This window comes from Pelobates fuscus, chromosome 1, assembly GCF_036172605.1.
Source record: "Pelobates fuscus isolate aPelFus1 chromosome 1, aPelFus1.pri, whole genome shotgun sequence".
NCBI classification, from domain to species: Eukaryota; Metazoa; Chordata; class Amphibia; order Anura; family Pelobatidae; genus Pelobates; species Pelobates fuscus.
In genome coordinates this window covers 254,504,509-254,530,844 of record NC_086317.1, presented here as the reverse complement: position 1 = coordinate 254,530,844, position 26,336 = coordinate 254,504,509, and the positions used below count along the sequence as shown (strand labels likewise).

General features: G+C 45.7%; 1 protein-coding gene across 1 annotated transcript in view; it reads right to left on the bottom strand.

Annotated features, from left to right (window-relative positions):
- LOC134612211 (ultra-long-chain fatty acid omega-hydroxylase-like) overlaps positions 1–26,336 on the bottom strand; it is a 111,326-nt gene that overhangs the window by 62,446 nt on the left and 22,544 nt on the right. Inside the window, exon 3 of the mRNA XM_063456562.1 lies at positions 1,655–1,877. Within this exon, the coding sequence (XP_063312632.1) occupies positions 1,655–1,876 (222 nt within the window). The 5' untranslated portion in view covers position 1,877. The remainder of the gene's footprint in view (positions 1–1,654; positions 1,878–26,336) is intronic.

The following is a 26,336-nucleotide window of genomic DNA, read 5'->3' as shown; positions in this document are numbered from 1 at the left end:
TGAAAGTCACGAAATGCGTTAGACGACTGATCTATTCCTGCCACAATCTCCACTGTCGCTAAGAAGATCATACACACATTGTGGGAGACTATTTGCTCCATACGATGGATCACTGCCTGTGAGACTGACGTTATCAACATTGAGACCGAGTGCTGGAACACATGCTGGTCTCGAAGACTCTGTGTCAGAGTTTGCAGATTGCACAAAACTAGGAAAGGTAATACAGTGTGTGCAGGATATTACTTTGATGCAGAGGGATTTTTATAGATTATGACGCAAATGGCAGATTAACTTTAATGTAGATAAATGCAAAGTTATGCACTTTCTTGATAGAGAATGCATAAGCAACTTGCACCCCAAACAGTAGTGAATTAAGTATAACACACAAGAAGGATTTGGGAATTGTTGTAGAAAAAAAGAAAGGCCCCAATCTGCAATGTCAGTTGCTAAAAGCAGTAAGGTATTGTTTTATATATATATAAAAAAAAGGTGCATTAATTCTTGGGATGAAAATTAAATTTTGCGTCTTTATAAATCAATGACAAGATCACACTTTGAATATGCCGTACAATGTTGGGTACCTTTTCTAAAGATAAATATGGCACTAGAAAAAAATGTAGAGGAAATCTACAAAATAAGTGGAATGGAACATTTTAGTTATGAAGAAAGGCTAACAAATGTAAACCTTTTTAGTTTAGAAGGGATATTTCATTATACAAATAAACTTGGGGCCCATACAAACCATTGTCTGGAAATGCATTCATAAACAGGACTATAAATAGGACACAATGTCACCAATTTAGACAGGAAGAAAGCAGATTTTGTGTTGAGCAAAGTTAAGGGTTCTTCACAGCAAGAACAATAAGAATGTGGTATTCTCTGCCTGAATAGGTGGAGTCTGTACAGATGTTTAAACCGTGCCTAGATGAATGCTTGCAAAAGCATAATATTCATAATTATAATATTTAATATGTTGATTAACAGGTTCTTGGTCCAAGGAGAGATCTGACTGCCATTCTGGGATCGAGAAGGAATTATTAGTTCATTTGGTGCAAAATTAGAAAGAGCTTCAAACTGGGATTTTTGTAATTGTAATAAACAATTGTAATAAAGTGGGTTCAAAATACACGATCTATACTCTTTAAGGCCAAATCCAGGACTATAAATATAGCATTGTGATCTCTGATCTCACCTCAGTAATACTCACACTAACATTAGAAGGTTTCCACATTGTTGGCAGATAATGACTCGTTTGCAGCTATGCTTTAAATGGGATGGGTCAAATACATAGATGACAATTTAAGATCTTGACAAACCTCAAAACGAATCACAAGGGGTCATGTTATGTCCTTTATTGATACACTTAAAAAAGACTGGCAGAGTAAACATGACTCGTTACCTATATCTCAGTCTCACAGGGCATTGGTGAACAAATGAGGGCAAACTAGCTGAGTTTATAAACTCTCTACTTACCTTACCTAATTAGGCCTACCGTATCAGTCTTCTTCTGACTGTCATGCTCTTTTATGCACTAAACTTGATGTATCCTGCACTGTGTATTTTGTCAGCACTATCTAAATAAATGATAATGCTCACTGCTTAATGAGTAAATTACATTTCACTGGGTAATTTTGCATGGTAAAAATGCACTTACCATTCCCAAATGTCCAAAAAGCCAGCTACGTCTTGGGGGCTCTGGGAAACAGCGGAGCCTCCATACATTGACGCTGTAAGCATAGAAGAAGCTCACCACCTTTAGTATTGTGCGACTGATAAAGAGGAGGAAAAGGAAGAGCAGGGCTGTGACTGCATAGACCCGGAATGGTGTATTTTCCAAATGCAAAAGTTTCAGGAGATGGTCTACCAAGGGCAGCATCCTGAGAAGGAGAAAGACATATAACATTGGCCTCGATTAACCCCTTAAGGACCAAACTTCTGGAATAAAAGGGAATCATGACATGTCACACATGTCATGTGTCCTTAACCCCTTATGTGTGACATGTTATGATTCCCTTTTTATTCCAGAAGTTTGGTCCTTAAGGGGTTAAGGGGTTAATATTTTTGAATACGTTTTTTTAAATCATCACAATCTCTTGGATCATTTGAAAAGTTTTTGCTTTTTTTTTTAATCTAAAAAAAGTCACCACCAAATTCTATTGGAATGTAGATAAATCATTTGATTGTGATCATTAACAAAAGTTAACCATTTTTAGGCTAAAAGCAAAATCTGTAAGGTGAAAGTGCACAGCAGGGAATAGCTCTCTCAACTTGTTTTGTTACACCAGACTTTAAAATTGCTTGTCTTAATTAAACTAAATTTGGCATTGATTTAATAAAATGAATGATTCAGTACAGTTGGATTTAATACAGTTCCAAATGACTCAATACAGTTGGAACAACTTTCCAAATGATTTATCTACAAAAATCTACATACCGGTAGTTTTTAATGGTGATATCTGTAAACAAATAATTTCAAACAGTATTTAACTCATTTGGAAAGCTTATAAAATCAAGGCCATTTTTAGAAAAAAAAGTTATTAAGGCTCTTTTTTTTTTTTTTACTCTGTTGGCTGTTGGGAAAGCCAAATTATAAGCCTTTTTATTTCTTTTTATTAAGCAACACAGGTTCATACAAACATTCAGGTATATGCATGCAGAAATTAGATGACTAATTTCAGGGTGTGATTACCTCTTAAATACAAACCGATATATAAATCTTGTGTCTTATTCTCTGACTGTACTGCTTTAAAGTTCAACCTTTGTCTGTTGCTCTCATTAATGTAAAGTACTTTGAATCCAGCAACCACAATATAAAAATGCTCAGGATGATGGACAAGATAAACAGTCCAAGGGTTATGTTCCTGTATTGAAATTGTCAATGTTTTTTTTTTATAGTTCTAAAAAAGTTCAAGTTTAACTCAATACATTAAGAATTAGAGTCGGATAGATTTCTAGCACATATAACTAGTCAGCTTATAAAAACAATCTTGAAATACTCCTACAATTTATAAGTTCAATTTAATACGGTTATTAAAAAAAAACAAAAAAAACAGAATTCCCTTTGAATCCAGTTATGTCTGCTAACTCCACTTCCTTGATGCCTGATCCCCTGTTTCCTGGGGATCTGTATGATAAGATGCCCCATAATTACAGGGGTATTATTTAAAAATGAAACCCTTCTTAGTGCATTGTCGCAGGTGTTGGAATGAATCCTGAATACAATGCTATAATAATGTTTAAAATAGTAATAATAACAAATTCTTATGATAACTAGCTTAAAATATTCATATATGTGCTCAAGAAAGAAAGATAGCAGATTTGGAATTCTAATCCTGAAAAGAAAAATATTCAAGGCTTGCAAACTTCAGTAATAGTGTGAGTGGCCACTTGTGAATGCAATTTTATAACATAACAGGAGGCTTCATATTTGCTTAACCCGTTAACGCCGTTACGGCGTTCTATGCCGTCGCGGCTTTAAAGGGCTTTAAAGCCGTTGCGGCAGCATAGAACGCCGTAACGGCTTAAGCCCCCAGAAGATCGCAGCTACTTACCTCCGCCGCGATCCTCTTCTGGGGGGCTGCCTGACAGCCCAGGCAGCCCCCCCATGGCAAATGAGGCCCCCGGGGGCCATGTGATCGCTCTCAAAGAGCGATCACATGGCCCCCTATAGCTGGCTATGGATCTGCCAGCAGGGGGACTGTCTAAAATATTAGACATTCCCCCTGCTGGTAGGAAGAGTAAAAAAAAAATGTATTAAACATGTGTAAAATGAAATTAAAAGTATTTATATATATATATATATATATATATATATATATAATAATATGTATATATATTATATATATACATATTATATATATGTAACGTCATACAAAGTGTATTTTAATATTAATAGTTAGTTAGTTAATTAGTATATATATTAATATTAAAATACACTTAGAATGACGTTACATATATATAATATGTATATATATTATATATATAATAGATATATACACATATATTATATATAAATACGTCTAATTACAATAATAAATAAATAAAATAAATAAATAAAATATTGAAACAAATATATATGCATATGTAATTTCATTCTAACTGTATTTTGCTATTAATATATATATATTGGTAACATAATACACTTAGAATGACATTCTATGTATATCTATCTATATATAAAATGCAAATAACCGCAAATATATATAGAGAGATAAATACATATAATTACATAAAAGATTACATTAGTATGCACGTACAATTTAAATACCTATAAATGCATATATATTAAAATTCTACGTATATATTTAAGTCATTTTTTAACATAATTATGTCATTTGATTAATTAAAATTTGATTGACATGCCTGACAACACAGGGAGAAAGTGCAGCAAATTTAATTCGCAAGCACTATATTTGACCCTGTAACTCTCCAAGACACCATAAAACCTGTACATAGGGGGTACTGTTTTACTCGGGAGACTTCGCTGAACTCAAATATTAGTGTTTAAAACTGGTAAATTTTATTAAAACAATGATATTTTAAGTAAAAGTGAAGTTTTTTGCATTTTTTTCAAACAAACGGCACTTTTATGGACTATATTATTGTTGTAATATGTTTTACTGTTTTAAAACACTAATATTTGTGTTTAGTGAAGTCTCCCGAGAATAACAGTACCCCTCATGTACAGGTTTTATGGTGTTTTGGAAAGTTAGAGAGTCACATATAAGGCTTGCATTTCATTTTTTTGACATTGAAATTTGCCAGATTAGTTATGTTGCCTTTGAGATCGTATGGTAGCCCAGGAATAAGAATTACCCCCATGATGGCATACCATTTGCAAAAGTAGACAACCCAAGGTATTGCAAATGGGGTATGCCCAGTCATTTTTAGTAGCCACTTAGTCACAAACACTGGCCAAATATTAGTTTTTTGCTTTTTTCACACAAAAACAAATTACTAATCTGGCAAATTTCAATTTGAAAATGGAACGTTCTATATTTGACCCTGTAACTTTCCAAAACACCATAAAACCTGTTAATAGGGGGTACTGTTGTACTCGTGAGACATCGCTGATTACAAATATGTGCTTTTTGTTGCAGTAAAACCTAACAGTATTATGACATGTACAGCTAAAATGTGAGGCGGAACTACAAATAAAAAAAAAAAATTAAATTTCTCACAGTTTTTTTAATTTTATTCATAATAAATTATGTTTCATATATAAATATTTGATATAAAATGAAAGCCCTGTTTCTCCTGAACAAAATGATATATAATAAGTGTGGGTGCATATAATATGAAAGAGGGGAACTACGGGTGAACAGACATATAGCGCAAATTCCAGTTTTTGTTTACGTTTTGTTTTGATCAGAGCGTGTACTATTGACTCCGTCCTGAAGGGGTTAAGTCTCTCTTTACTAGAACTCCACAGCAGCAAAACACCAGAGAGTAAACAACCAATCAGAAAACAGTAAGGAGTCCATATAACTCCCTTCCCAACATTCCATTTCCTCTTTCTTTGCTGCTCCGCATCAGTAACAGGTCAGAGTACCACTGCCTCCTGCTAATTTAGTTGGTGGCTTTGGATTTCATTGTTATATGTTTTATATTTGTCTATATTGCTTTAATTGCCTTGGGGACTGGTTTTTTTTTCTCTTAGGGGATATATATATATATATTTTTCCAACTTTTCTACTTAAGACATTCTCCCTTTGGGGGCTCTATCCCTTTTACTGTCCCCTCTGTCTGTTTGTACTTGGGGTTTTTGTGCTGCTCGGGGGTTTTGAGAGGCCGGACGTTTGCTGCCTCCTCCGATCCCCCTGAGCCAGAGGGACCATGGAGTACGTCTCCAGCGGTCCCGGTGTATTTTTTCTTTGCCTCCGGTCGCAGGGTGCCTACACGTGGCCGCCGATCGCGGTCGGATCATTCCGCGGACCGCGTGTGTCCGCCGAGGGGAGGAGGGAGCACTACTCGCACGCTCCCTCTCCCGCTCGTTAGAGTGCCACATAAAGGGGGACTCACTGAGGGGTTCCCTGCCTAATTTAGACCGCGGTCTGAGACCTGCCTAAGAAGGTTTCTGCCGGTCTGGGAACACCCCTTCCCCCCTACATGACAGTACCTGTGTTGGCACTTCTTTTTTCTTTGTGTAACCCTTTCATGTGCAGCATGCTCAGGGTTTCTGTATGCTGGGGTACAAACTAGATTATATGTACTTGCATTAACCCCATATAACACACTTATGCCTGTTTGACTATCTGGAGATCCACTCCAATAAAGTGACCCCTTTTTATACACCTTACATTCTGTGGTGACCTGGCCTGCGCTGTCTGTGTCCTTGTCACTGGCCTGCTTTATGTGTACCCTATGCCTGGCCTGCGCTGCATGTGCCCTATCACTGGCCTGCGCTACATGTGCTCTATCACTGGCCTGCACTGCATGTGCCCTATCACTGGCCTGCGCTGCATGTGTCCTGTCACTGACCTGCGCTGCATGTGCCCTATCACTGTACGTGACCTATCACTGGCCTGCTTTCTATGTACCCCTATGCCGGCCTGCGCTGTATGTGACCTATTGATACCGGAGAAACTGACGGAAGCGAAGCACAGAGAGATGGACACAGGTTTCTTCAGGAAGGAAGAGATTCTTTATTGGATCACCGATCGGGACTCAGAGGGACTAGCGTCACCAAAATACCACAAGTTCTGAGTCCCGGACAATAGTGCAGGCTCCTTATATAGGCACATAACTCCTCCCATATTAAGCTCCACCCGCACATTCTCTTAACCAATCAATACAAATAAGAATTAACTTCCTGCTTGACCGCATGGCTTGTCCAGCACAATGGAGGAGGGGAATACTACATCCTGTATTCTTGCACATGCTCCGTACACTACTGATCGTATCTTGCCTCGTGCAACCAACTGATCGATACGTCAGCATATGCACGTACACATGCCACGTGGTAATCTCGGCCTACTAAATTTATTTTTACCGAGATTCCACCACATTCCCCCCTTTGATGCCTCTTGATATTTCACAATTACTTGAGGCATCACTTAACCTTGGTTTGCATACACCGCAAGTTACCTTGAACCAGACCAGACTTATCTTATGATGTGAATCTTTTAACACTCATCTTCCTGCATTGGTTCTCCCTGATCTAGAGCCTTATACTTATAAATCGCCATTATCTGTGCAGCAGCCTTCCTCTCTGCTATATTTTCTATCAGGCTTTGCACAGACCTAACTACTAAGGGTATAAGACACGGCAGGAGTAGACACAACATTAAAATCAGTAGGACTCCACCTACCACTGCCTTAAGCCCTCCAAACCACTCATACCAGCTACCAAACCAACTACTTGGATTGTACCCTTTCCATACCTGAGTAGGCACATGCGCTAGTTTAACCATATGGCTAGTAAGCTCAGCTATTGCTTGCCCTTCGTCATCTATTTGAAGACAGCAATTGCTCAGGTTAAACTTCCCACATACACCTCCCTCTACTGCCAAAAGGTAATCCAAGGCTAATCTATTTTGGTAGACTGCTGTCCTCATCCTGGTGTTATGCTTCGCTAGAAGATTGAGCGCTTGTGATGTCTCGTTGGTGATAATCTCAACCACCGCCTGTAATCTTATAATACGGTTGAGCATATAAATAGGGGTTCTATAACCAAAGGTACCATCTTCTGCCCACGTGGCTGGCCCATAATAATCTATGATACGCTGGGGAGGCCATTCATCATCTTCCCAGGCGCCTATCTCTATGGGTCCCCTTTTCTTCCTATGATTCACATCATACACTTTAACACCTAAAGTCTCACCTGTTTCAATAGGTAACAAGAAGAAGGATGGTTTGAGCATACCCAACACACATGCCCCTTCCCAGTCCTGTGGCAACTCCGAATAGGCTTTCTTACCACAGATCCAGTACAAATTTGCTGGGGCTCTCCAGGTAGATGTGATGGATAAATCAAACCACACATCCTTTAAATTGGCGTATCTAGCAAACGGGTTAGATGGTTCTGAGACATTTGAAGCCGACCACCAAGTTGTATTCTTTGTATCATCATCATAAGCTTTTTGCCCTAGACAAGTTAATTCTCCTACAGAAGTGTTATACATTATTCCTTTCCTTGCTATGCAAACATAACCTATGATGGAGGTCTTTAATCTCCACTCAGATTTACCTCTAACACTCATATGATAATCGGCTTGTGTAGATATTAGTTGGTCAACTGCCTCAGAACCGGACATTACCTCCTTTGCTTCCCAAGGCCATTGGTCTCCCATGTTAGTACCTCCACACACATAGCAGTTGGTAACATTAAGACTACCGGCAATACTTTCGGCTAAATCAATAAACAGGTTTTTAGCATTATGGGGGATCTTATTATCTATACTCATCTCTTCATAAAAGGAATGGTATACTTGATGAGTTTGGGAGGATACCGTATCAGTCTCTATCCCCATAAACAATACTGTCCCAGGATCTAAACCCGTCCCGTATATCTGAAACCCAAATAAATTGCCATATTTGTCTAAGAACTTATCGGGGTTATTTATAAGTATATGGATGGGATTACATTCCATAGACTTACAATATGGGCTGGTAGGCAACTTAGTCACTATCATGTCTTTGTCTACTGTCTGTCCCCAAGTCGCCCACCCCACACAAGACCAATATGGGCAAAAGTTATAGTCTTTATTTGGGCATCTAGGACTCACATATTTATTTTTACTACTGGGACAAATATATTTATCATTAGACCCATACGTCCTCTCCCATCTAAGATCCCCACATACATTCCACGGCTTTCTACCACTTGATATCGCCTTACACGCATCAAATAGCAGAACACCCGAAGAATGTACGGATTCTAACACCGTCTTATTAATTAGGGTCCCCTGAGGATCTCCATTCCTGAGAGTCAACCAAATTGTACGAGGTTGATACTCCGGACTGAAGCACTTAGGTTCTCCTACTCCTAAATGGCACACACTATAGTCTATATTTAGGTACCTACATCTCGATACATCTCCTTAACACTCGTATTGTGAATGCCAAATTAGGGTTTGGGAAATATGGTTACCTGTTCTCGTAGTCTTAATGCATACCTCACAGCTAGGAGTGTCGGTACCTCTACCTTCCTGAATATAAAAACACACATAAATAAACACTATCAAAAACACATCTTTCGCCGTCATCCTCAGTCTTCGTCCGTGCGAAGGCACCTCAGCTTCCAGGATGTAAGGGCTGCAGGGAATGGAGTTCTGCTCGTCTTCACAGGAGTCCCTTCGAGACTTTCCCTGGCTTATAAACTATACGTCGGTGGGCGGACAGGCTTTATTATGGCCTTCTCACTCACGCACCAAATCCCAAAAATAATAAAATTTGTAATCCACAATAATTCCTCGTTACTCCGACTGAGTAGTGCGTTTTAACCGGATCTTGCAGGGATTCTCTGGATCTGCTGTAACTTGCCAAGAATCGACTGCTGCTGGTTTAACCCTGGAGTGATGTATCCACGGAGTCACTTCGGCTACTTTTATCGCTGTAGGGGTAGACAAAAGAACAACATAAGGACCTCTCCACTTGGGCCCTAACGGTACATTATTCCACTCTTTAATCCACACTTGATCTCCTGGATGATAACTATGAACAGGGGGATAAATATTCACAGGTAATCTATCTTGTACCCATTTCTGTACCTCCTCCATAGTCTTACTCAACTCTACAACCTGCTGCCGGGTAATTCCTTCTCCCAACTGACTCAAATCCCCCCTTAAGTTACCAAGTACGGGAGGTGGTCGCCCATACATGATTTCAAAAGGAGAGAGGCCCATCCTTCTGGTAGGGGTACTGCGAATTCGCAATAGAGCTATGGGTAAGAGAACGTTCCACTTAAGTTGGGTTTCCTGACACATTTTAGCCAACTGGTTCTTAATAGTTCTATTCATTCTCTCTACCTTACCAGAACTCTGGGGTCTATATGCTGTATGAAGCCTCCACTTTATACCAAGCATATGAGTCAGTTGTTGTAGGCACTGATGAACAAAAGCTGGACCATTGTCCGATCCTATAGAACAGGGTAGTCCATATCGGGGTATTATTTCTCGTAGCAGGAATCTCACAACTTCTCCTGCTTTCTCTGTACGAGTAGGACATGCTTCTACCCAGCCTGAATAGGTGCACACAATTACCAGCAGGTAACGATGTCCACCCGATTTAGGCATCACTGTAAAGTCTATTTGTAGATCGGACATGGGGAGTCCCCCCATAAACTGGACTCCTGGTGGCTTTACTGGTCCTTGTCTTGCATTATTTTTAGCACACGTTACACATCTTCGTACAATGGCCTGAGTCAAGTTGGACAATCTTGGTATGAATGTTTTCTGAGAGATTCTTCAGTACTGTCTCTCCCAGAATGTGTCCCGTTATGATAATTTTGGACAATTTCTACCGCTAGTGATGCTGGTATAACTATTCTTCCATCTTCTAGCTGATACCACTTGTTCTCCAAATACTTTCCTGGTTCAGTCTTTAACCACTCCTCTTCTTGAGCTGTATAAACTGGAGTCCATTGGGACAGTGGAGTTGGTATAAGAGCAGCTATATGCCCCACATACTCCTGTCTTCCTGATTCAGCAGCACGCTTGGCTGCACTATCTGCCATCCGATTTCCCTTGGTTACATCACCATCTCCTCTCAGATGCGCTCGACAATGTATGATACCGACTTCTTTCGGCTCCCACACTGCTTCCAATAGTTGTAGGATTTCAGCTGCGTATTTGATTTCTTTGCCTTCTGAATTCAGTAGTCCTCTTTCTTTATACAAAGCTCCGTGGGCATGAGTGGTTAAAAACGCATATTTGGAGTCCGTGTAGATGTTCACTCTTAAACCTTCAGCCAATTGTAACGCTCGTGTCAGTGCTATCAATTCTGCCTTTTGTGCTGATGTTCCTTTCGCCAGTGGCCGAGCTTCTATCACCTTGTCTATTGTTGTTACTGCATATCCTGCATAGCGGATCCCTTCTTTCACATAACTACTGCCGTCGGTATAATATTGAACATCGGGGTTCTGGATGGGAAAATCACGAAGATCTGGTCTACTTGAGAATACTTCATCCATTACTTCCAAACAATCATGTTGACTTTCAGTAGGTTGTGGCAAAAGGGTAGCTGGATTTAAGGTGTTTACAGTCTCTAAATGCACTCTTGGGTTTTCACACAACATTGCTTGATACTTGGTCATACGGCTGTTACTAAACCAATGATTTCCTTTGTAATCCAACAACGTCTGTACTGCATGTGGGACTCGTACATAAAGTTCTTGACCCAGAGTGAGTTTATCGGCTTCAGCTACTAGCAGGGCGGCTGCAGCTACGGCTCTTAGACAAGGTGGAAGTCCGCTGGCCACTGCATCCAATTGCTTAGACATGTAGGCAACAGGTCTTTGCCATGATCCCAAGTACTGTGTCAATACTCCCACAGCCATTCTTCTTTGCTCGTGTACATATAAGTAGAATGGTCGTGTGTGATCAGGTAGACCTAATGCTGGGGCACTCATCAAAGCCTTCTTCACATCTTCAAATGCCGTTTGCTGTTCTTGGGTCCATAAGAAGGGGTCGTGCTCTGTACCTTTGATAGCTGCATACAGAGGTTTTGCCAGTATCGCGTAGCTGGGAATCCATATCCTACAGAAGCCTGCTGCCCCCAAGAATTCTCGCACTTGTCTTCTATTCTTGGGTATTGGTATTTGGCAGACAGCTTCTTTTCTCTCTGGCCCCATAATTCTTTGACCTTCAGAGATATGGAATCCCAGATATTTGACAGTTGGCAAACACAGCTGAGCCTTCTTTCTAGACACCTTGTATCCTGCCTTCCAGAGAATGTGTAGTAGATTGTGCGTTGCTTGCTGACAGATTTCTTTTGTAACTGCTGCTATCAACAAGTCATCTACATATTGTAACAATACACACTCTCCTGGGATGGACTCGAAATCCAATAGATCTTGACTTAGGGCTGAACCAAATAGGGTAGGTGAATTTTTAAACCCTTGGGGCAGTCTTGTCCAAGTCATTTGGCGTTTTGAGCCCGTTACAGCGTTCTCCCATTGGAAAGCGAAAATACATTGACTTTCTGCGGCAATTCGGAGGCAAAAGAAGGCATCTTTGAGGTCTAAGACTGTAAAGTAAGTAGCCCCGCCCGGAATTAAAGCAAGCAGGTTATATGGATTGGGTACAACTGGATGTATACTAACAACCGCATCATTGACTGCTCTCAAGTCCTGCACAGGTCGATACTCATCTGTACCGGGCTTTTGAACAGGCAGCAATGGGGTGTTCCAGGGGGAAGTACAGAATTTTAGGATACCATACCGTATGAACTTATCCAGATAGGATTGGATGTTCTTCTTAGCCTTCTGCGGGATGTGGTATTGTCTTAGGCTCACTGGATAAACCCCAAGTTTTAGTTCAATTTTTATAGGTGGAATATTGCGGGCCAGTCCTGGTGGGTTGTTCTCTGCCCAAACTCCTGGTATGTTAAATAATGTCTCATCACTCCTAGGGTTTTGGCTAGTCAACGCTGTATAAAGTCGCCACTCTTCTTCCTTTGGTACGGATAATGTCATGATACCTGAAGGTCCATTAAACTTTAAAGATGTTGTTCCATTTGGTAGGAACGTAATCTGCGCTTGTAACTTAGATAGCATATCACGTCCCAGCAATTGGACTGGACATTCAGGCATATAAAGGAATTGATGTTTTACTACGTGGCCTCCCAATGTACAGAGTCGACTTTTAAGAACCGGTTTTTCAGCACTTCTTCCAGTTGCTCCTATCACAGTAATAGTCCTTCCAGATGGAGGAGCAACTAGATTAGTCACCACTGAATGTTCAGCACCAGTGTCGATCATGAACGCACTCCTTTTTCCCCCTATTGATACATCGACCATAGGCTCCGCTCGACCAAGGGGGATGGAGCCCGGTCGGTATCAATAGTCCTCCATGACCGTGTCAGCCAATCCTACAAAGTCCCTACCTTCTCTATCGCGGGACCTTTGCGCTGCTGGAATATACCTGTCTTCCCTAACACTTCCTCTGTTCCCATTACTCCCTCTATTACCATTACTCCCTCCGGGGCCTCCTCTACCTCTCGCTCTGCCTCTAAAGTTTCCGTAACCTGCCCTGGGTTGGTCTCTCTCGTACTGCTCTCTTTGTGGACATTCGTTCCTCCAATGCCCTTCTTCCTTGCAATACGCGCATTGATTCCTACTCAAAGGCTCCCTATTCCATCTACTATCGCCTCTATCTGGGCCCCGTCTATCTACGCCTGCGATCGCTACCGCTAGCATATCAGCCTTTCTACGCATCTTGCGCTCCTCCTCTTTCTTACTTTCTGTTTCCCTATTCATATAAACCTTATTCGCTACCTCCATTAGTTGGGTGATGGACATACCTGCAAACCCTTCTAACTTTTGTAGCTTGCGCTTAATATCTCCGTAAGCTTGGCTGACAAAGGCGGAGTTCACCATTCGGGAATTATCTGCGTCTTCCGGATTAAAGGGGGTATACAAGCGGTATGCCTCCAATAATCGGTCATAAAAGACACTGGGCGCTTCATCGCTTTTCTGAATCACCTCAACTGTCTTCGACATGTTAATGGCTTTCTTTCCTCCGGCTTTCATGCCAGCAATTATAGCGTCTCTATAGGCTCTGAGTTTAACCATATCAGCACCATTTACATTCCAATCGGGATCGGTGTTGGGATAATGTGTTGCGGCCCATGCTGATGGATTGGCTTGGTTTAAAGTACGGGCTTTATCCTCTAGTGCTTTAATGGCCGCTTGATTAATTCTTGTCCTTTCCTCATTGTTGAATAAATTCATTAATAACTGCTGGCAATCAGCCCATGTCGGGTTATGTGTCTGTACTATTGAGGTGAACAGATCAGTCATAGCTTGTGGTTTCTCAGTATACGAGGAATTGTGGGTCTTCCAATTTAAGAGATTGGTTGTCGTGAATGGGACATATACAAAGACTGGGTCAGCATGTGCCATTTGGCCTGCGGCATCGATATAGGCTGACCCAGGATTCAGACGAAGAGGCATCTGATAGTGTTTTAATTGTTGGGCACCGGTCAACTGTCGGGTCTGTATGGGGCTACGTGGAGGGGCGTCAGTCATAGGTTCCAGTCGGGGAGAAATAGGGTATGGGGATGTGGGAGCTTGGTTTTGGGAAAAGGTTGTAAATAAAACACTTCGAGCCGAGCTAGATGAAGCTTGACCGGAAGTCTGAAGTGGCGCCAAATCAGGATATTCGTTTTTAATGGGGGTTGGTTCTGATTCCGGAAGGGGAGATTTAGTACGAGGGGGGGTGGATCCTGTACTGGAGGAGGAAGCGGAAGTGGATGAGGGTAATGAGGGGAGGGTTGCAGGACTTCCTGCATTTGCGTCACTTCCTCTTAACGGAAAGTAAGGGGGCGGCAAAGGGATCTTGGACTCAGGGGGCATGTCCAAAATGGGCCTAACACCAGTCCTAGTGGACGAACAAGTCCTAGCTACCATGAGGCGACACTGCTCCTCGTGGCATGTCTGGAGCCATTTTGGCGAGTCATTTACGGCCTGTCTCCAACAATCAATATAAGGAAACTGGCCGTAAAGTTCAGGCCTACCTGATACAGCCACGTGTAAGCGCTGTACCAGAGTTGGATCCAAACTGCCACGTGGCGGCCATGCCGCAACCAAAGTAGGCCACTCCCTAGTACACAAAGTGACCAAACGTACAGGAGACATTTTAACCCCAAAATCACAAGTTTTGAATCCCTTTTTAAAATTCTTCACCATACAACCTAAGGGATCCGGGATCGTTGACTGCGACGCACCCATACTTATCAATGGAACGTCGTCGACAACGAATACTATACACGCGTACTATTCAACAATCACACCCGTTTCCTCTGGCAACAGCACCACGTGGTACGGTTACCAAGTGAAACGTACACAATAACAATAAACACTCAGGGAATTCCCGTACACACACAGCTGTTACACCAGTCACTATATGATCAATATTATGCCCTTTGGCGAAACTATACAGTCACCCACGCTATAATTCTCTATATACGAATTACCCGTCTATAACACACCCCAGTAACATCGTCTTTTACAAATAGCGGTTACAGTACGGTTAGCATAGGTCAAAGCACAAGTTAAGGTCACAATACAATTATTAGTGGTTATGGTGTTAAACATGCAATGGACGACAATGATTAGTACTTATATACAGTGTCAGTAAATATACAGGGTTATGGTACCGTGCACTATGATACAGCAACACACTATTAACACTCTCGCTAGACGGCTGAGCTCGCGCTATCTAACAAGATATACACTTTACTAAACAATCTTTATCATATTTACAATTCCCAACTAAACTATTGGCCAGTACCTTGAATGGACTACCTAAAACTATATACACCCGTTTTGGTTAGCCACACTGCCCAATCACCACATATAGCGAGCTAGAGAACCGAATTTACACAGGCGCCTCTTAGTCGCACTATCAAAAGTCTAGTGGGTTCCAAATTTACACGCCTTCCCACTTAGCCCAGATAGGTTGAGAGCTAGCGAACCGAATTTACACAGGCGCCGCTTAGTCTCCCGGTCCCTCCGACCTAGCGAACGTAATATACACCCTAGAACGCTAGTCTAGACAAGACACCGGTGTCCGGCTAGGGCTATTTACACCAGAGCCCCGCCTGACTAACAAAATCAAACGGTCTGACTAAAGAGCGTTCGATCGAGCGGTGCGCCTTCGCTCCTTCCCTCCGACAGAGGGGGCAGATACACAGATTCAAACCCCTTTGGGCCTACCGCACAATCGGTATACCCCTAGTGGGTTCTGCCGTCTAAAACAGCAGTTGTCTTACCTCCTCGTTCCTGAACCTGAGTTCACACTCATCGACGGGGACACCCCAGCACTTCTCACGTAGAGGCCGATGATCTCCTGGACAACAGACCAGTGGCGCCGAGACGAAGGGAGGTCCACGCAGAAGTTCAGGGGTGCAGCCGTAGAGAACGTGGGCAAAGATAGACCGTCTCACGCCTCTGCCTCTCAGCTACCGTTGAACGATGAGCTTCCCGGCCAATGCACCAAATGATACCGGAGAAACTGACGGAAGCGAAGCACAGAGAGATGGACACAGGTTTCTTCAGGAAGGAAGAGATTCTTTATTGGATCACCGATCGGGACTCAGAGGGACTAGCGTCACCAAAATACCACAAGTTCTGAGTCCCGGACAATAGTGCAGGCTCCTTATATAGGCACATAACTCCTCCCATATTAAGCTCCACCCGCACATTCTCTTAACCAATCAATACAAATAAGAATTAACTTCCTGCTTGACCGCATGGCTTGTCCAGCACAATGGAGGAGGGAAATACTACATCCTGTATTCTTGCACATGCTCCGTACACTACTGATCGTATCTTGCCTCGTGCAACCAACTGATCGATACGTCAGCATATGCACGTACACATGCCACGTGGTAATCTCGGCCTACTAAATTTATTTTTACCGAGATTCCACCACACTATGACTGGCCTGCTTTGTCTGTGCCCATAAGATTGGCCTGCTTTGTCTGTGCCCCTATGATTGGCCTGCTTTGTCTGTGCCCCTATTATTGGCCTGCTTTGTCTGTGCCCATAAGATTGGCCTGCTTTGTCTGTGCCCATAAGATTGGCCTGCCTTGTCTGTGCACATAAGATTGGCCTGCTTTGTCTGTGCCCATAAGAAGGGAGAAGGCCCTGAGCCGAATACCCGAAAGGGTAAGGCTCCTGCAAAGAGACCCAGGTGGACAAACACCGCATCTCCGACACGGGCACGCTACTTCCCCGAGGAGGATGAAGAGTTCACCCTACCCGCACCCCTATCCGTACTGGATGAATGGCGGGCGGATCAATCCCCCTCAGAGGACGAAGGGGGTTGGGACGAGGCGGACCCAGAGGGGTCAGGTTATCAACAGGACGCGGGTGCGGATACCTCGTTACACCTGCAATCCTCTGTTGGGGAGGACGTATTCCTGGACTCAACGGGTGAACCCCTGTTCGACCCGCGCACCATCCGACACCCCAGGTTTCCTGAATGGTCCCTGCCCGACCATCTGGCACAATTTGTTCACTATTGGGTCCGTAGACCCCTCGATGGGGCAGTTCGGAAGAGATTGAGAGCGGAGTGCCCTAGGCCCACCTTACCGGATAAGGTCGCTATGATGCCCGAATTCGACACGATGGTCTCCACCTATTTGACACGTACCGGGCGCGATCCCAAGAAAGGGATTGAACGCAGTCTCCGCCTGGCACAAGATAAGGTGCTTGACATGTTGGGGCCGCTGGCACGGATCCTTTCCTTGGTGGACGAGGCTGTTTCGCAGGGTTCCCCCCTGGACGCTGCAGGCATTAGAGAATGGGCGTTGCGCTCCATTTGCCTGCTGGGCAACTCTAACGTAGCGTTGTGCACGGAACGGAGGAAGTCGGTCCTTATGCGCATGGACGCCAAGTTATCTGACCTGGGGTCCAAAGAACTGGGACCGTCGGCCAAAGGGCTACTATTTGGAGAGCCCTTCATCAAAGAGCTCCAGAGGCACGTCAACCTCTATGCCACCCTGAATAAGGCACAATCCTCCATGAAGAGGGTGTTCCGCTCTCACACCTCTCGGGTTTTTGGCAGGGCTGGAAGGCAGCGGGGTCGTGCCTCCAGCCGCTTCTGGCCATCGAGCCAGCGAGGATCCCGGACACCGTTCTTCTTTCCCAGCTACCATTCTGGGTCCTTCAGCTCCCAGAGGTCGTAACGTGGCAGAGGGAACCGGTCACGCGGTAGAGGCAGACTTCCCACAGGTGAGACATGTTACAACACAGTTTCCTCCCAGTTTTTTGCATGCCGGCAGGTTGCGTTTTTGTCTCGACAGGTGGTGGGACATTTCTTCGGTGCTCCAACGGCTCTTGGGTGCTCCAAACGGCCAAAGGTTACGTCATAGACTTCCATTCACCCCCTGTCCAGGAGGTGCCCCCCTCGACTCCAGTGTCGTCGAGAGCAATGCAGACCTTGATAGACGCCGAAATTCAGGCCCTTTTCGGCAAAGGGGCAGTTCAGTGGGCGCCAGATGATGGAGGTTTCTTCAGCTCGATTTTCCTAGTCAGGAAAAAGACGGGAGATTTTCACCCGGTCATAAATCTGAGGAACCGGAACGCCTTCATCTCCTATCAACACTTCAAGATAGAGGGCATCCATCTTCTACGAGACTTATTATGCCCAGGGGATTGGTTCACTCGTTTGGACCTGAAAGACGCTTACCTTTCGGTGCCGGTGGCAACAGGATGTCGACGTTTCCTCCACTTCAACTGGAAAGGAAAGCATGCCAATTCACCTGCCTACCCTTCGGCCTCAGCTCGGCGCCTTGGTGTTTCACCAAACTGCTGAAACCTGTAACAACATGCCTGCGCTCCAGGGGCATTCGATGCCTGATATACCTGGACGATTTGCTTCTTTTCTGCGAGGACGCCTCCAGGCTGAAATCTCAGACTCTCTACACGGTCTCCTTGTTCGAATCCCTGGGGTTTGTAGTCAACCGAGAGAAGTCGGCCCTCACACCGACACAAGTGGTTCAATTCTTGGGGTTCGAAATCGATGCGACTCAATGCATCCTACGCCTCCCTCAGGTCAAAGTTTCGACCATTCAGAAAGAGATTCGCCGGATCTTACGTCAAGAGAAGATTCCGCTCAGGGTCCTGGCACGAGTGGTAGGCCTATTGTCCGCCTCGATCCAAGCCATCTACCCAGGTCCCCTTCATTACAGAGCCATGCAACGCCTGAAGGCACGCTTCCTACTTCGTTGGTGGCATACGAACTTCGTTGGTTACATATGTCAGCCTGGAACGGCAAGGCAATTTTTGGTCCGACCCCGGACTTTGTCCTGGAATCGGACGCGAGCCTATGGGGCTGGGGAGCGACCTGTGCGACCGCATCCACGGGAGGCCCCTGGTCGAACGCAGAAACTGCGTATCACATCAACTGCCTGGAAATGATTGCCGGCTCCTTTGCGATACAGAGCCTGGCAGGTCACATGTCAGATTGCTGCATCCTGCTGAGAATGGACAATGTGTCAGCGGTGCAGTATATCAACCGCCTGGGAGGAGCACGATCATGGGTGCTGACGGAGGTGACGAAGGAGATTTACAACTTCTGCCTTCAACGCAATATCACTCTCCAGGCGGAATATCTCCCGGGCGTGTCGAATCTGACGGCGGACTGGTTTTCCAGACACTGGAGGGATGCCAGCGATTGGCGTCTACATCGACCGTTCTTTCTCGAAGTGGCACGTCAGAGGGGCCCTTTCACGGTGGATCTGTTCGCTTCCAGGACGAATTTCCAGATCTCGAATTACTTCAGCTGGCTTCCGGATCCGATGTGCGCAGCAGTGGATGCTTTTCTTCAAGACTGGCCGGTGCAGGGAGCCTATGCATTTCCGCCATTCACTATGATCTCCAGGACCCTTCTACAAGTGCGACGTCAACGGATATCGTTGGTGTTACTGACACCTCTGTGGCAGGGCCAAGCTTGGTTCCCGGAATTACTGGAGCTGTCATATCAGGACCCGCTTCTTCTCCCGTCCCCGCATTTTCTCCTGTCGGATCCTCGGGGCAACCATCACTCCCTCATACTGGAGGGCCATCTTCACTTGGTGGCTTGGACTCTTTCCGGGGTACCTGGAATGTCGATGAGTTATCGAGATCGGCTAGAAACCTCCTCTGGGACTCGTGGGCCCCGGGAACGAGGAGATGTTATCTGTCCGCCTGGAACATTTGGTGTCGTTGGTGCATGGAGTGGAGTATCGATCCCTTTACGGCACCTGTATCCAGCGTACTGAATTTCCTTTCCCACCTCTTCGATCAAGGGAGGTCATATCGCTCCGTTAACGTTGCCAGATCGGCCATTTCAGCGGCTCATGTGCCCCTTCAGGGGACGCCAGTTGGACAAGATCCATTGGTTTGTAGACTATTGCGAGGAATCAGGCATGTCCTCCGACTCCTAAGTATACATCACTCTGGGATGTACAAAGGGTTTTGGATTTTATTCAAGCATGGCCGGAGAATCAGGAACTTTGTCTACGTCAGTTGTCGGCCAAGTTCACACTTCTTTTATGCCTGGTATCCTTTCGTAGGGTTTCCGACGTCCGTGCTTTTGATTTTAACGCTTTCACCTTTTCTCCAGAGGGGGTGACCTTTTTGGTGTTGAGACGTACCAAAATCCGACTCCTCTGCCGTTTTCTACCCCTTTTTTCGAGAAGCTCCTAATCTCTGTGTGGTTTCTGCTTTGTCTCGATATGTGGCGGTTACGGCCCCACTTCGAGTTTCTCAATCTGGACAACTGTTGATATCTTATGTACGGCCACATAAGCCGGTTTCTACCATTACCTTGGCTCGTTGGATCAGATGGCTTTTGTCGTTGGCCGGCGTGGACTCCTCCTTTGGCGCTCATTCAGTGAGAGGCGCGGCGGCTTCGGGTGCACTGGTAGCGGGTGCTTCCCTGGCCGATATTCTACGTTCGGCAGACTGGTCTCGAGAAGACACATTTCGACAGTTTTACTTCAGACCAACGGAACATGCAGCTTTTGCCTTGCTGGCTAAGCGTTGAAACTGCAAATATGAAGCCTCCTGTCATGTTATAAAATTGTAGATTATGCTAGCTTTAATGTACCTATAATCTTAATTTTATTAATGACAGGAGGCGAATATTTCCCACCCTTTGTATTCCCGACCCTTGTGTGTTTATTGTATGATAGTGTTCATTGTGGTTATTTTCTTCGATGCGTTTCTCTTCTACCTGGGCGGGATCTGTAGACTTGGTGGTGTTCAATATGATTTTGCACTGGGTGGCTGCATGTTTTTTCTGCGTACATTTAGTTGGCTAATCACAATTTTCGATTCTGTTTATCTCGTTTCAGTATAAAGGTCCCAGACTGTGCTCACGTCCAAGTTTTCGATTCGGTTGAAGATTCCTAAGAGAGTCGTTGTTTCTATCAGAATCGGACTATTATTGTTTTGTTATGTTTGCCTTTTCTTTTGACTGTGTTCTGTTATCGCAGCTTGAAAGAGGAAATGGAATGTTGGGAAGGGAGTTATATGGTCTCCTTACTGTTTTCTGATTGGTTGTTTACTCTCTGGTGTTTTGCTGCTGTGGAGTTCTAGTAAAGAGAGACTTAAGCAAATATTCGCCTCCTGTCATTAATAAAATTAAGATTATAGGTACACTAAAGCTAGCATAATCTACAATTCTTATAATCTGTTTATATACACAGTTATACACTATGTTGCTTTATTTGTGATTGGTTCAGCAGATCATCCCTTTTTTTTTTTGCTTATACTGTGTTGAAGACAAGAGGAAGTCTTTGGGGATATTGTTGGAAACCTTATCCTATGCAGGAAAGTTTCTTTCTGCTGATATAAATTGAGCACTTATTACACTGTGGTGGGTGTACACACATATTGTTTCTTTTTGTATTAAAATATTCAGAGCTTCCTTTTCTCCTATTATTGGTTTTTGGTTGTGGTGTTTGTACATGCCTCCTAGCAGTCCGAGGATCTTGTGGATCAGTCTTGGTTGTGACCCCTGGTCCACCTTTCCGAGTTTGCTTCTTGGCAAACATCTTGGCAAACATCTAGAATAATCAGGAAATATTCCACAGCAAGCACACTGCTGTGCAAGTAGCTCAATAGTTGCTCTGCACTGCACAAGTTTGACTCCCACGACTCCACGCAGTGGCCCGCGATCACATCTTGTTGGAGCCGCGGTGCCCAATTCTGTTGGTGCTGCATGCACTCCCACACTTTTCAGGTGGCCTGTACCTCTGGGTTCGTCGCCCCCCCCTGCCGGGTCCCCCTATGTGCTGGCTGTGCTGCCAGCTCCCCCTGACTGCACTGCTCAGCATACAGTCCTGTTGTAATCATACTGAGGGTGACCCCCTCCCCTGCTGGCCTATATATTGCATGGTATGCTTGTGCTTGTTGGGTGACCCCCTATTGCACGCTGGGTGATCCCCAGCTGGCCTCCTCAAGTACCACACTTACAGTGTTTTACCTCTATTGCAGTGATACAGTCATGACTGATGAAGCAGACTTCCATGTCCCTGAAGGCCTCCAGGCTTGGCTTTTTGCCGCCATAGCGGACTCATTACCCTAGGCCCTCGAGGTCTTCGACGGTGACACTCTTACAGCCCCTCCGGTGCTAGAGGATCTGACTCGGACGACTCCCTCCGCACCAGAGAAATGGGCTCCGCATGTAAGAAACCTTGGAAGGGTCATGGCACTCCCACATACTAAGGCAGCCACCCGGTGGAGGGGGGTTATGACATACTAGACGAGTTCTGGGCCGACAGCTCTTGTGCTGCATCATGCAGCGAGGGATTTCTCGGCAGCCATTCCCGTTATGTGAGGGAGACAGTGTTGGGCTCCCACCAGACTGATTGCCAAAGCGCCCTGTCGACCACCGCTGATGACCTCGGGGAGATCCTGGATCCTTCCAGACGTCCCCTCTTCGATCCACGGCTCATCAAGCACCCTTGTTCCTCAGAATGGGTCCCTCTGGATCACATTGCAGAGTTCCTGCACTACTGGCTCCGCCGCCCCATGACAAGGAGGTCAGGGCAAAACTTCATGCGGAATGCCCCACACCCAACGCTTCTGGACAAAGTCTCCCTCACGCCCGACTTTGACCCTGTGTTTGCTACCTTTATGGCCATGTCTGGTAAGGATCCCTGCAAGGGCCTGGAACAGGGACTACGCTCAGCCCAAGACAAACTGTTGGACGTCAGCGGCCTGTTGACTCAGATGTTCCTCATGGCGGATGATGCGCTACAAAGTGGAACCCCAGTGGAGGCTGAACTTCTTTGGGAATGGATCCAATGGGCCATCTCATTGCTAGGCAACTCCAATGTGGCCCTGTCCTCTGAATGCTGCAAGGCGGCCCTTTATAAATTGGACAGCAAGCTGGCGAATTTGGCGTCCAAGGAACTGGGTCCTGATGCCAAAGGCCTACTATTTGGGGACACCTTCATGAAGGAGCTGAACCGGCACGTGACTGTCTATACATCCATCAACAAGGCACAGATGTCCCTCAAGAGGGTTTTCCGATCAGGGGATCATTTTTCCTCCAGGGCTGGTCGACAAAGGGGTCGTGCCACCAGCAGAGTCGCCTTCATGGGCAACAGATCCTGCCATTCGGAATCCTTGTCTACCTCCTCCCGGTACCAACACCACCCACTGTTTTCCCAAGGAGCCGCCAGAGGACACGGTGCACCCTCCACACAAGCGAGATATGCCTCAGGTAAGAGTCCATCCTTATTTACCAAACTTACCCATTGTGGTCAGACTGTCTCATTTTTTCCCTCAGTGGAATGCCATAATTGGGGACCCGTGGATTCTGCAGACCATGTCCAGGTTCAGGATCGATTTTGTTGAACCTCTGAGACCGATACACATGGACAAAGTGGCCTATGATCTGGTCCATTCAGAAAATCTGTCCCTACTGGACAAAGGCGCAGTGGAGAGGGCGACAGGACCTCCTCATTTCTTGAGTAATATCTTACTTGTAAGGAAGAAGACGGGCAACTTCCGCCCCGTTACCAATCTGCGTGCCCTCAACGCATATGTCGTCTACCGGCATTTCAAGATGGAGGGCATCCATCTGCTCACAGACCTGCTTCGTGAGGGTGATTGGTTGGCCCGAGTGGATCTGAATGACGCCTACCTCACGGAACCCATTCACTGCGAGGACAGGTGTTACCTTCAGATCTCCTGGCTGGGACACATGTGGCAATTCACGTGCCTGTCATTCGGCCTCAGCTTTGCCCCTTGGTGCTTCACCAAGCTGCTGAAACCAGTCATGGTGACCATGAGAGCCAGGGGAATAAGATCGATAGTCTATATAGACGATATTCTGTTGGTGGCTTAGGATCCTGCTGTCTTGTGTTGGCAGACATCGTTCACGATCCATCTGCTTCAGGACCTGGTATTTGTCATCAACGTGGAAAAATCGGAACTGAACCCCTCTCGGTTGGTCCAATTTCTGGGTTTCGTGGTGGATTCGGTTCAGGCGATGCTCCGCCTTCCCATGTCCAAAGGAACAGCCATCAGGAAGGATTACAGACTTCTACTCTGCAACCAGAGGGTCACACTAAGGGATCTGGCCTTGTCAATTGGCCTGCTGTCATCATCCATTCAAGCCATCTTTCCAGGACCCTTACACTATCGGGCACTCCAACGCCTGAAGACTCACTATCTCAGGTCATCGGCCTCGTAAGACTGAATCATGTGGCTTTTGGAACAAGCCCATCTGGAACTCCATTGGTGGCTTTGACATATGGCAAGGCGATTTTTGGATCTAAACCAGACTTCGTCCTGGAATCAGACGCCACCTGTATGGGCTAGCGCACTACCTGCGATGGTGTGGCGACGGGAGGGCTCTGGACTCTGGAGGAGAGAGCTCTTCACATCAACTGTCTGGAACTAATTGCAGGAGCATTCGCAGCTTCACCAGGGGGAAAATTCACTACTCGCTGCACCTCCGCATGGACAATGTCTCGGCTGTCTGCTACATTAACTGGTTGGGAGGCTCCCGATCCAAACTGCTGTTGGATCTCTATAAATAATGTCTGGACAAGAACTTGGTAGTGGAATATCTCCCGGGACAGGACAATCAAGTAGCGGATTGGTTCTCCCAACATTGGAGAGACGCCAGCGATTGGCAGCTTCACCCTACGGTGTTTCAATTGCTGGACTCACTTCGAGGCCCCTTTCACTTGGATCTGTTAACTTTCAGGGCAAACCGTCAGGCAGAGTTGTTCTTCAGTTGGCTACCGGCAGGGCCGGACTGACCCACCGGGATACCGAGAAATTTCCTGGTGGGCCGCTGCACGGGGGGCTGGAGAGAGAGAGGGAGCTCTGCTCCCTATATTTTAATAATATTGCGGCCACTGGCCGCATGTGGGTGCCGCCAGGTGGCCGGTCCGGCGGCACACTCACTGTGACTGACAGCAGCATAGCTGTCAGCACAGGAGGACTGAGGGAGGGTGCGGAGCTAACTACCATGCTCCCTCGCGGTTCCCATAATTCCCAGCATGGACACATCATAGAGTAATCACTATATGATGTGTCCATGCTGGGAATTATGGAAACCGCGAGGGAGCATGGTAGTTAGCTCCGCACCCTCCCTCAGTCCTCCTGTAACAAGGTCAGAAGGGACACTGAAGGGGGGGGACAAATAGAGGGGAAGGGGGGGCAAATAGAGGGGAAGGGGTGGGCAACAAATAGAAGGGAACGGGGGAGACAAATAGAGGGGAAGGGGGGGAGACAAATAGAGGGGAAGGGGGGACAGATAGAGGGGAAGGGGGGGAGACAAATAGAGGGTAAGAGGGGGAAAATAGAGGGGAAGGGGGAGACAAATAGAGGGGAAGGGGGGCAAATAGAGGGGAAGGGGGAGACAAATAGAGGGGAAGGGGGCAAATAGAGGGGAAGGGGGAGACAAATAGAGGGGAAGGGGAACAAATAGAGGGGAAGGGGGAGACAAATAGAGGGGAAGGGGGGCAAATAGAGGGGAAGGGGGAGACAAATAGAGGGGAAGGGGGAGACAAATAGAGAGGAAGAGGGGAGACAAATAGAGGGGAAGGAGGGGAGACAAATAGAGGGGTAAAAGAAACACAGGGGAAGGGGGGACACAGAGACTGAGGGGTAATAGAAAGACACCAGGTTGGGGGACGAAGACAAAGAGACAGAGGGGTAATAGAGAGACATAGGGCAAGGGGGGACACATGGACAGATGAGGTAATAGAGAGACACTAGGAAAGGGGGGACAAAGAGACAGAGGGGTAATGGAGAGACATAGGGGTTGGGGGGACAAAGAGAGGGGTAATAGAGAGACATAGGAGAAGGGGGGGACACAAAGCCAGATGGGGTAATAGAGAGACACAGGGGATGGGGGTACAAAGAGACAGAGGGGTGAGAGAGAGACACACGGAGGAGATGGGGAAGAGAGACACAGAGGAAAGGGGAAGAGAGACACACAGAAGGTTTGTTGGGGGGACAAAGAGACATACAGTAGGGAAGGGGAACAAAGTGACACAAGATTTGTGGGAGGCAACGCTGGGCTGGGGAAAAAGAGACAGAGAGTGGCTGGGAGAAGAGAAAGAGGCACATAGAGTCTGGAGTTAGAAAGAGACACACAGATGAGATTTGAAAGGGGAGAAAGAGACAAAGTGGCTGAGGCTAAGAACAACACAAA